At 38.5% G+C, this 12,790-nt stretch overlaps 2 protein-coding genes and 1 non-coding gene across 3 annotated transcripts in view; 1 reads left to right on the top strand and 2 right to left on the bottom strand.

Annotated features, from left to right (window-relative positions):
- The window catches only part of LOC121063021 (CUGBP Elav-like family member 4), a 1,483,068-nt gene that overhangs the window by 1,296,326 nt on the left and 173,952 nt on the right, over nucleotides 1–12,790 (top strand). The gene's annotated exons all lie outside the window — the stretch shown is intronic.
- Nucleotides 1–12,790, bottom strand: part of LOC121063013 (ubiquitin-associated protein 2-like) — a 106,622-nt gene that overhangs the window by 13,063 nt on the left and 80,769 nt on the right. Inside the window, 8 exon segments of the mRNA XM_040543319.1 lie at nucleotides 967–1,162; nucleotides 2,449–2,515; nucleotides 4,816–4,999; nucleotides 7,664–7,703; nucleotides 8,879–9,089; nucleotides 10,154–10,332; nucleotides 10,851–11,125; nucleotides 12,502–12,706. Coding sequence (XP_040399253.1) covers nucleotides 967–1,162; nucleotides 2,449–2,515; nucleotides 4,816–4,999; nucleotides 7,664–7,703; nucleotides 8,879–9,089; nucleotides 10,154–10,332; nucleotides 10,851–11,125; nucleotides 12,502–12,706 — 1,357 coding nt within the window.
- Nucleotides 10,642–10,726, bottom strand: LOC121063042. The gene has a single exon (XR_005815798.1). It is a non-coding gene; the product is annotated as a small nucleolar RNA SNORD121A (small nucleolar RNA).

Consider the following 12,790-nt stretch of genomic DNA (forward strand, 5'->3'; position numbering starts at 1 on the left):
GAACTTCCTTCCTTGGTCCCCTCCTGAAGGTGAAACATAGGCATTGGTCTTGATCTGAGTGCAAATCATTTTCTTTCATTTTCTGTCCTGTCAACGCATTTTCCCCTTGCTGTCAGCAACAGACCAGAAAGCACTAAATATTGCCAGTATACTTTTTGTGGGTTACTTACTGCATTTGGGAAAATAAAGAAGATTGAGACAGCCTCAGGTGCCTCTATGAAGCAGAGCTAGGAAGCAGAAGGGTAAAAAGGCACTTTGGCCAGTCAGATGCTTCATTTACAAAGAGTGGGAATAGGAAATGAGAAATTCTCATGTATTTAAGTTTGATCTTAATATTTACATCATTCACTTCCCTCCACAGAATTTCCTTTTAGCAGGTTACATTGATTAGAAGAGCAACAGAGAAATTTAGCATTGCTTCCACTTCAGTCGAAGAAGTCTCCCCACCTTCTCTGTCAGTGGATGCTTTGGAAGAAGCGATTATTGCTGTGGAATAACCCACACATCAGACAGCTTTTTTCCTCTCTGCAGATGTGGCAGTAGGGATGTGACACATGATAATGAGGACACTGCAGTGTACTTTGATACTGCCAAATGAATTCAAGTCACAGAGAAGACTGAAAGGAAAGCTAATGTGAACTGACAGCCAAGAGCAGATCACAAACTGGAATACAAACTGGGCAAGTCTCCTAGTCCAAAACTTGAAGCGAGAACTGCTTTGGTGTCTATTTATAAAGCTCTTTGGGGATAGAATGTGCTATATAAACGCCACATCACACCCTAACAAATACTTCAAATACACAAAAGCAGGCAACTTTATTTTAAAAGCCAGCAAGTAAAGCATGCTGAAAATGCTAGTCAAGAGTGTGGATTTCTTAGCGTAGTTATTGCTGGTGAGATGCTCAACTGACAGCCCTGCAGACTGAAGTCCTCTGTCTATCCACGTGATCTGTTAATATTGCGAACCTGAAGACACTAAGGGAGCTGCCCGCGTGGTAGCAGCTGGTATAGAAACACTGGTAACGCTCAGGCCAAGGCTGTTTGTAGTGTTCATACTGCTTGCCATGCTGACAACCGAAGAGGTGGTGCTAGTGGCTGAGGTTGAAGCAGTTGAAAAAGTTGTTGAGGGCTGGAGCGAAGTTGTATTCTCAACACTAGTGTGCTAGAAAAGAGACAAAAAGAATGAGGATCACAGAGCAAATAAACCACAGTGGAAGATGCTGTGGAAAAAAAATCTTTTAAGTAACAGCAGCTCATGCAAAAGAATGTTTAATAGTATATGCATTACTTATGTACCAAGCAAGCAACTAAGTCGCATGCTTGTCATTTTCAAGTATTCAAAGAAAATTACATGAGAGTTCAAATTAAGCAGCTGTATCATCACGGAATTATATCGCAAGAACTCAAACATCCTTCCATCGCATCATTTTTTGCCCTTTGACTGTCTACTCATTTAAGCTAGTACTTATTATATAAAATAAACTATATTCTTCCAAAAAGACTTTTTTTCCAGAATACAGGACACTGCTATTGTCTTTTCCTCATTGCACTTTGTGGCATTTAAAATATTAAAACTGCAATGCCCCAGAACAAATTCAACATGGTAAACCACCACAGATCAGATATGTTACAGGAACACATGGGTATAAAGGAGTTCCTGGTTTGAATCCAGCACAATACAGTGCCTTTACTGTAAAAGCTGATCACACTTGCAAAAGTGTCATCAATACACAGAAGCTAAAACAGCTCCCACAACAGGGAAGAAGGACATTTGCCTAAATGTGAATTTTCAAGTTACACATTCAGTCAGGATGAAGAATTACAAACTAAAATACACGAATAAAGAAGAGCAGAAGCCTACTGGCACACCCTAACTGGGACTGTACAGAAGTACACTATCACAGAATAAAGCAGTGCCTGGCTTCCATTTATGTAACCTCACCTACAGCACTGTATTCAATACCATTTACCTCACTCAAATGAATTACTCACATGACAACAACGTCACATGGTAAGCTCCAGTATCATCTGTCATGAAGCAATTGTCATGATACATATCATTCCATCACCCCCCCACTTTGCCTGCTAACCTCTCCAGTATAGATTGCTAACACTCCACCTTTTGAAGAAGTTTCAGACAGCCAATTCTATTTTTAACACACTTGCTGCAATAAATTCTCTTTACTCCATCTCCCCCTCCTGGCACAAAAATTTTCTCTGCAGCTGCATGACTGGCCAGTCTCTAATATTTAATTCTTGATCTAGCACAAATCACAAGTAGTAATGACTATCTTTTTACCACTAGAGGGCTAGCATTCCTTCTCTCCTGAGATAAACCTCTTGTCTCAGTTCCTGGTGTGCCAGGACACAATGAACTTTAAGAGAGGGTCTTAATCATCAGATTAACACTATATGCCAAACATCTGTTGAAATGCAAACAGGACTTACTGCATGTGATGTGCTTGAAGACAACACTGAGGCAGGGGAGAGGCTGCTCTGATGATTGGAAAGGGAGCTAGAAAGAAATTGCAAAGAATTAACACAATGAATTTATCCTAGAACAAACCATATACCCACTGTATGTGCACACACACCCCCCTACAGGCAATTTTTCTTTAAATATTATCTGACTACTTACTTTTTAATAAAAATAAAAAAGAGAACTATTAATAACAAGAAGCATGATAAACATAAACATCAATCATTTCTAATTATCAGTTTACTACATTTTTAGAAAAAATGGTTGTTTCAGCAATTATACAATGCCTGTAAGTCATGTAAATTCCAAAACCAGAATATACCAGAAAGTTCCACATAACACATGGCTTGTTTCTTATTCTTTCCCTGAGCAACTGCTGCTGGGTATCACAGGGGACAGGTACTAGGTGAGGCAGTGCTTTGATTTGATTCACCACTTTGCATGTTTTAACCTGCATTTCATTAGTTCTGCTAACTATAACTCCAAGGTATGTGCTCCACAACTCTGCCAACAGCCTCGATACTCTCTTCAAAAGGCAAGGCTCAAAAAAGAAATATAAAAACGAACAAATAGCATCTCTGAAAGCAGGAAAATTAGACATACTACTACAGAAAATCTAGTAATTCAATCGTACCTCTCATACCACTACAACACCTCAAAACCTTTTCCTTATTCAAAAGATGAATCAGAACAATCAGTTCAGTTTTATACATACTGTAAAATTTGAGAATAAGGAATCCACTGATGAAAAACCATCTGCAGTTAACTTGGCTTTAGGAAGCAGCTCTGTGTTAGCACCACTTCTTTCCCTACCTGACCAGACCTCTGGATTTGAGGCAGTAACAGCAGCACCAACATTCATTTGTAATTCAAAGTTCTTTAAATGTCTCCTTGAAAAGTGACAAACTGGTTCTCAAACACACTTAAAAGTTCTACCTTACATTCAAGGTTAAGAACACAAAAAAAAATACAATAGGACTAAACAAAATAACCAAATGAATACTGAACAAAGCCAAGCAAAGCCATACAAAGCATGTATGGTTTGGTGTTCAAATAGCTCATGATGTGAATCAGAAGCAAGAGAGATCCTAACAACAACATGTACTTTAATATTCTCCATGGAAATAGCCACAAGAAAATAGAGCAGTGTTTTTAACAAAACTCTGGACTAAATCATATGCCCTAATTTAGGGGCAAAGACTTCTGTCACAAGCTCTTCAAGGTGCTTCCTTCAAGCCTTTAAAACTATTCCCCATCTGGAGGAAATAGGATGACACCACTTCAGGCAGCAAGAAAAGAAATGACTTGAGTCCAGCATACAGTTTTAAACCATTTCCTTGCCTACCCTTCCCTTGTAAAAAGCCTTCATTAATTCATTATCTGACCTATGGCAGAGACTCAGTCAACAGCTGCCAGCACAACCAAGTCAGACATGCCTGGAGTTCAGGCATCTTGTCATGACACTCAGTATCTGCCCAACAAACCTCCAACTAAAACTTCTACCAACATGCACAGCTTTTCAACAAATGTCAAGAGAATTTTTCTTAATATGAATGGAATAATTCTGGTTAGCTGCTGCATTTACCATTATATTCAACAGAAAATGTTAGTACAAAAGACAATCAGCCGTACCCCAGCTGGGAAACAGAAATAAAACTGATATCCCATCAAATTAGTTTCTTATATTAACAAATAAAGTACAAAGGTGAGCATTAGAAGTCTAACAAATCAGTACAAGCCCAGCATGTCACCTGCCGGAGGACAAAGCTCAAGTAACAGGGACAGAAATATCAAAGAGTGTAAATGAGCTGAACTGTGCTGAAGACACTTCCAGGAACCTGATGTTTCAACGTGTCTTACAGAAATGTCTGAGGAAGAAGAGAGACAATGTCCTTATGGATTTTTTTTTATTTTTTTTTTTTTTTTTTTTTAGTTTTGAGAAAACAAATGTAAATGAAACTACGATACTTCAAAAAATGGGCAGAAAGTAAACTCTTAAAGCAATGACTTCAAACATAAGGCAGTGTATTTGTCCAGACACTGCACGAAGTAGGGAAAGCAAAATGGTGGAAATAAAAGTAGCTGATTTAGCTGGTATGATTGAAGCAAGAGCCCCTTGAAAAACAAAGGTGTTTATATGCCTTGAAAATTTCAGGGCAGCACTGCTCTAACATTACTTTGAAAACAGAAACATCCTCTTCTCCATCTTTCTTAATTCCAGTTACTGCCAGAAAAGGGGACCCCGATAGCTTATAGCCCCAGTGTCAGCCGCCCTTATATTTGCCCTTTCCCCGGAACATTACTCCCTTCACAGGTCACCCCAGCTCCTACCGTACCTGCTTAACTGGGAAAGTGAGCTGCTGGCCAAGTCACTGGACTGAGGCAAGCTGGGCAACGTTGCTGCGTGCTGCGATGCTGAAGGCAGAAGCGAAGCGGTGGTGGACACCACACTAGGCATAGAACCAGCAGAAGGTAGTGAGGGAGAAGGCTCTGTCTTAGACACTGGAACTGATGAAGTAGCTGCAATGAGTTGAAAAGAGGTATTCAGAGACAAATTCCAGCATACCTGACTCCCAAGCTGGATTCAGGAACACTACGTATTCTACCCTTGGTTTACAAAAATCTGGTTGTTAAGAACAAGGAACAGTGTTAAGCAATCTGGCTATTAAGGAGAAGTCAGATGGCACCAGAACTAGATGGCACCAGAACTATGAATTTCTCTTTAAGCTCTTCACTTACAAAATTATAATATTTACTGCTACACATGTAGTAAACTCATCTTCTACACTTCACCTCCCAATATCTGACTATTAGCTTTTGCTCCTACGTCCATCCTTATTTCAAAATTCTTTGCGTTTGATTTCAATCCCTTTCTGCAAACTGAATGTGTTTGCACTCTTCAAGGCACTGCAAAGCTTACCTACAGCTCCAGTTCTTCAGTCCAACCTACACAGCACCATTGATGCCTGAGATTTGGATCACTGGGGTACAAAGGGCACACAAAACTAATCCGTTTGCAGTACTGACTCAAATGTGTAATGCATTAAAAGCAAAATAAGCTACAATAAAATGCCACAATTGAGCACAGCATTAAGCACGCTCAAAGAGTTGACAAATATAGCCTTAGTTTATTTGATCTAGATAACAAAGGGTGATTAGCATTATTAATGCTACTTAGCTTTATAATTGAACTTGTTTACCACCAATCTGCCTTTCCAAAGGAACAGTGTACTGCAATAAGACAGAACAATTCCTCCGTTTGTTTCTACACTGCTGTCTCTTGCCCTCTGAAGGAGGGTAATGCACAGAATTAGACACATGCACACCAATAAATCTCAAATAGTTGAGCCCTGCCTTACGCTGGGCCATGCTTTCATACAACACTGAAGATCACCACCCAGTGGATCACTGCTATCTTGGAATGCTTGTGAAGTCAGACAGTCAGAATGCTGTCTGACCAAACAAGACCAAACAAGAGTCTGCTTAGAAGTTAAGCATCACTGTTCACATTAACGGTTTTCTCCCTAAATGAGAAGCCAGGTTGCTGGATCAGCTGCTATGCAAACAGAAATCAAGAGGTCTTGACCTTGGCAATAAGCATGAGCATAGCTGACAAAGAAAATTCAAGTGGCAAAAACATAGCTATGAAGAACACAACTGTATAACCTGATACCTCCTGGCAACATTCATATAAAAATAAGTAAAGACCACTTATAACTCTCAGTACAGTTAGGCCAGGATTCACTCCTTGAAATCGAAGTAGATAACCCCAGTATAAGGGACAGAATCACCATCTTTATTAAGAAGAAAACCAGAAAACAAATAGGACAGTCAGAATTGTAATCCAAGCATGTTCTGAACAGCTACATGTTTAGAAAGGGTGAGACCTGGACATTGAAGAGCAGCAGTAGGAAAGATCAGAGATGACCAACTAAGGATATTAGCGGCATATACAGAAGGAAAACAGTCAGTGCTTTCAAATGTTTACAAAAAGAATTTCAAAATAGTTTGGACACATGAAAGAGATAAACAGTAAAAGACTGATTCTGGTTTATGGGCCTGAGGTAAGAAAAAAATAGAAATGTTGTCAAAGGGAACCAGTATAGAAAAAGGGACTAATAAAACTGTTGCACAATAATTTAAAAAATATTAGAAATTCTCAGATCTTTGTTTTTCATAGCAAGAAGACAAATCCCGTAGTGAATTTCCAAAATCATAAATTCTATATGGAAGAGTAAATAAGTTTTCTATTTGTAAAGTTGTCCTATACATTACAATCTTTAATAAGTAACTCTTTAGGCATATACCCTTCCTCCTGCTCACTTAAACAGAACTTGGCATTAACGAAAACAGTTCATTGGTCTGAATACTCAAGTTCTTGGCACTCAAATATAAAAAAAGCTGTCCTGATGCTGACATACCTGAGATGTTTAAAAGATTGACAGACTTAAAACTGAAGTGTTGGAATTCCAAAAGATTTTAATTCAAGCTGCTAGAAACTTCCATAAACCAGAATATAAAAGTCAAAAGAGTGAAAACTACATTTTAATTATTTTGACTCTGGGAAGAGAGCTACTGGGGTGCTACAAGTAAATTACCACACGCCAAAAAAAAAAAAAAAAGAAAAAGGCCAAAACGAAGAGAACAGTATTGCCTGTATCAGACAACACTGTTACTCTATTGCAAGACAACAAGCAACCCAGCAGAGGGAGCACGTTAGTCACCCTTATTTCCCACAGGGTAGCAACTGAGCAATTGAGCATTACACCCAGCAAGAGGTGCTTTCAAAGAACGACTGTTTCATTACCACTAAATGCTAATTGCAGCTTTCCAAACGAGAGCTGGAAGAATGTATAAGAAATTGTATATTAAGTAATTTGCAGTAGAGAAATCCAAAAAGGGGAAAAAAAAAAGTAGCAAAGCAGCTTTTCTAATGCTTAAGACTGCTCATAGTTACACACTGGGTACAGATTCAATAGAGCTGTTTCTGTATTTCAGTTTTCTCCAATAAACAAGCAGTACATCCTGTGTAAGTACAAAATAAACTCAGATTGATCAGCCAAAAATTAGTCAGAACTATATAAAACCTTAAACCAGATGTCATATCGCTACAACTGTGCGCATACCAATTTGTAAGGAAAGACTAGAAAGAGTCCTGTACACATCCAAGCTTTGTAAACTTACTGTCAAGAGCTGCCTGTGTTCTAACACCACTGTGCCCATTCTGTAAACAAAGGAGAAATGAATAAATCATCTCAGAGGGATATCACATTTTCTGAATGAATCACACATTTAACGTGCTTCATGCAAAATTCTATATTCATTCTAAATCGAAAGACAAAACAGGCAGAAAATTAGCTTTTTACTGCCTTTAACAAAACCACATAAAGTTCTCAAGCACAAAGTGTCCTGAACATACAGAATCCCGTACACTGTCCATACTACACCCATCAGCAGGAGACCTGCCCATGTACTGTATATAACAAACTTCAGGTTCACACCGATATGAAAGAAAGGATTGCATTAACATATAGGAAATGGTTGTGCTTTTGATATAATGCAACTCACAATTTTAACTATCCAAGTTACACAGACACCAATTTTTTTCCACTGAAAGATAAGACTTGAAAAGCACCAGTTTTTTTGGATAACGCTGGAATACAGAAGTGGATAGTCTACGCTTGATCCTCACCAGTACATACGAGCTAGTGCAGAAGACAAGTGTGACTGAGCCATTACATAAAGGCCAGAAGTAAATAAACTTACAAACTCTCACAAGTTCCTTAAACATTCAATAAATTATTCTCTTTAAACAAACCTACATTCCGCATACAGAAAGTAGGTGCTTTTGAGTATCTCCCAAGAGATCCTCTGTCCTAGATCAGATCTCACCCTATCCTTTTAAAATAAAACAATACTAATTCCTACTGGTGATTAAATCCAACAAAAGAATAACGCTGGAGGGGCCAAAACCAGTTTGAAATCTATTTGCTAGATTCCTTATAAATTTAATAAATTATATGCCTTTGGATAGCAACTGTCAAGTTATGGCAAAATACCATGACTAATATTTACATAGACAGTGAGTTCCTTTTTTAAAAGCTAAGCTTCAGGGAAGGAAACTCAACTAGAATGTTAAAGTGTTACTAAGAAAAAAGGTCAGGCGGCAATTTAAGATGTCAAGACCCATAAAATCAGAGGACACGATTATATCCCAAATACAGTACAGCCCAAAATGGCTACACAATAGGAAAAGAAAACACAATTAACAGGGTGGGCTTGGGAATCAAAGAAACCACTTGGCTTGGTTAAAAACATTGACGTAGCAGGGTTATACAAGTCTAACATGGATAAGAATAATTCATCTTTTTCTAGGTCTTATTTCTGAAGTTCACTCACCGTAACTGCAACGGGGGGTGGTTCAGACGGAGCCATGGAGCTTTGGTACGCTATCCTACTATGCACAGAAGTCTGTTCATAGGAGGAAGTTGTTGTTACCAGGCTAGTGCTCTGGGATGAGCAGGTCAGGCTGGAAGAGGTGATGGCAGAGGTTGTGTAGGTGGACTCCTGTACTGTATTGGATATTGGCAAAGAGGTATTCAAAGGATCACTGGAAAAAGTAAATATTATTTACCACGATGGTAATGAGATATCAAACACCTTCATGAAAATATCAGCTCCTACACAGCTATCTAAAACTACTTAACTAAGACAGTCAGATTTACACTATTTATTTTAGAGAAAATCATGAAAAAATACAATTTTGTTTTGGTCCCCAATAATCACTTCAAAACCACCAGCTGCTTTAAGCACCATTCACCTTCCTCCTGTAAGCCCAACCAAATCAATACTTGACACACACTTGTCAATCAACTTATTTCCATCCTCTCAAAGGATAAATTCATGATCATAACCTCTTTCTTAATAAACTAGATCCATAAAGTCCAGAATATGATGATAAACACCTAATCTTCTTAGAATAGAAATCTAACATTACAGTAACAGTCTAACACAATATGCAAAGAGTAAAAAAACCCTAAAACATGCAGGAGTTTTATTTTCTAAACAGCTTAAATCATTTATAGAACTAGAAATGAATGTGGAAGTTCATTTTTACTAGTGTTTCTGAATAAACTTCAGGAAGCTTTCTACTGAAAGCTAAAAGAGTAAGGAAGAAAAATGGGTTATTGACATATTTGTCTTTATCATCACCTATTTTAGCATTTCAGTAAAAGCTTCTGCAGACTGAAAAGCTTGGCTTTTCTCATTCTATAGGAGCATCAGATCTGCAATCTGGTGCCAACCTACTGACACGCATATATGGTACAAGGTTCATCTATCCTGGATCAAAAGCAGAAAAATTGAAGTTGTAAGGAACAAAGCCTCTGGCAAATTTAAAAATCAGGAAAATCAAACATGAGGAAGCAATTCTATAAAAGGTAGCTTGCTTTAAGGTTCTTTCCATTCATGTCATCTGCAGCTTCAAATCAACCTGTCCAGGAGGCTTTGATTGCAATTAGAAGAGAGACTTCTTTTAACATGCCATCCACAGAAAACACAGCCTTACAAGCCACCCTATTTCCCTCTCCCATTACACAGTAACTGTGCCTTGACATATTTTACACAAACTTGACCCTTCGAGAGGACATTTCAGAAGGCAGAAGGGGAACTCACACGTACTTTACAGATTTTGAGTACGAGCTACTGTTGGTCGCCTGGCTGGCATTCTCACTGCTTGAAGTTGATCCAAATTCCGGGAGTGCAGGCTCTGATCCAAACTCAAGAGCTCCAAACTGAACATTTAACCCTGTCACATCAGCTGACCCAGGCATCTCCACTGCAGAAGCAGGAATCTTAAAAGGGAAAAACAAGCCACAGTTCCTTTCTGTGTACTATCTGTATTGAAGATACCAGTGACTGACACTCTCTTCCCATAACTAGACTTCTTCAGCTACTGCCTCAATCTTTCCTCTTAACTACATCTGTCACAAAGCCCCAGTTTGCATCACAAATTAATTCCATTATTACAATCTGAAATTCATTTATAGATTCTTGGATCCAATCTGAGGCTGAAAGTGTTAGCCATTGTATTTTGCAATACGCAACCATCACCCGTGCCCACCCCCGTTCATCCAACATTCAATTTGCGGCCAGTTAAGTCAATCCAAAATCACTCAGCATCAGTCATTTTCCACGCAGAACAATCAGGTATGTGCTTGGAAAAGACAACGTCATTCTATTTTGGACTGTAGAACTATCCAGCTTAGAATTCCCTGCTCTATAAACAGAAAACACATGATGGTCTTTGCCCCTCTTCTCCCTAGAAATTTATACGCAATGATTAAGTACTTGGTGCCATCAAATTACCCACCTTGGATGCTGGAGTTATCCTCCGTTTTGGTGGTTTTATCTGTTTCTGCTGGGTTTGATGGGCAGTCACTGCCTGGTTCTCCATAGATATACTGGGCAGCTGTAACATTTTGCTGACAGCTGTAGAGGTGTCTACCGGGGATGGCTCTCGGAGTTTCACCTGGGAGGAGAAGGACTCCAGCCCAGGAGGAGGAACAGGGACTGCCTGCGTTTGTTGCTGCTGTCGCTGGGTCAGCTGGCTCAGAACTGGGGATGGTTCAGGCTGGGATTTAAAGTCTGGTCAGCAGTCGGAAAAAGAAAAATTAAAGCATTAAACTCTGCTCTTCCTGAAAGGATCTGGGTGACTTGACACACTTGACAGCTATTATTTTCTAGCGCGTGCATCACACAAGTTCCAAATAGAATATTACCATTGCAATAACAATGCCAACATTTGGTATTCCCTATCTTAAATGAACACTTTTCATCAAGCATTATTTAGCTTTCTTTAAAAATAATAACCACATATTACACATTAGACATCAACGTTAGGCATCAAAAAGCTTGTGGATTATTTTAGTCAAAGATGGCAAGTTTCACTGCAATTAATTGTGCCAATAAACCGTGATAACTTTCAAGGTGTTTGGAGTTGCAATTTAGATGTATTAGGAGTTATGATTTCCTGCCCCACAAAGGCAAAGATTTTCAACACAAGGAGGAATTCATCTACCATCTCCATCTGGCTGAAAGTCAGGACACACTGGACATAGACAGTTTTTTCCCCCAAGTTTTTCTCTTCCCCAGTTTTCAGATGTGAAAGCCAAACAACAGCTTGGAGCACTGGCCATCAACCATAAGTCCATATCACTTGTAATCTGAAGGGGTTTTTTATTCAGTTGGCAAAGTGCATTAGAAAGCAACTCGAAATGCATATAAACATTTTTTCAGAATTACTGCATGTAAAAGATTACAACTGCTATCAAATTGGCTGCTTATCTATTTGGAAACACGCACATATAAGAGATAGATACAAGAACTATCATTCTTTACAGTGAGAGCACTGCTACAAACTGAACTGCAAAGAACAGCTTCCTATCATGTTCACCGCTGTTCCTGTCAATTGTACTTAATTAAATGAAAAATCCATCCAATTACAAACAGACAAAATGAGTAATCTGCATCATTCTGAGCACATACAGACTTCACACAAGGAGATATGATGTATTTTATGAAGAAATTATGTAGTACTCATTCAAAACTCATGTAATAGTTATAAGAGGAAAAAATGGGAGAAAAAATATGGTACAACCTTATATTCAGCTAGAAGCAGCATAGGCACAAAGACTAAAATACTTCTTTTCCAGGATTTGCTGAGAAGGAAGTCACATCAAAGTTCCACTTAAATAGACAGGCACACCAAATCAAAGATGTCACTACATGAAGGCTCAACAACTTCTAAAGACTCTATGGATAGGCTTAAGCCCATCACAACTTAGTTTGTGATATATTTGTAATATCTATTACCAGCAGATAAGCTTAACTTAAACCTTACAACCAATTTCATTATTAGAATTACATTTTAAAAAGCCTTTCATCAAGGCCATTTTAAACTGTCATTGGCATTAAGAAATTTTACAGACTAATAGAGAGAGAGATTATGTGAAAGCACTTACCAAACTGACTAAGGACTGAAGACTGAGTAATGGGTGGTTTTAGACCCCAAGACGATGTGGTAGTGGTGGTAGAGCTACTATTGTTTTGTTGAGAGGTAAATTGACCCAAACCTGGAGATTCCAACTGGTCCAAGATTTGGGATCCAGTAGAGTTTGCTAATTTAGAGGATCCAAGTTCTCCAAAGCCAGAAAAAAGAACTGCAGACTACCAAAAGACAAGGAGAAAAAAAAAGGAAGAGAAGAATAGAATTAAAGACTTAATAAATCACTTGAAAATAATCATAAGATC

The sequence above is a fragment of the Cygnus olor genome, assembly GCF_009769625.2.
Source record: "Cygnus olor isolate bCygOlo1 chromosome W unlocalized genomic scaffold, bCygOlo1.pri.v2 SUPER_W7, whole genome shotgun sequence".
NCBI classification, from domain to species: Eukaryota; Metazoa; Chordata; class Aves; order Anseriformes; family Anatidae; genus Cygnus; species Cygnus olor.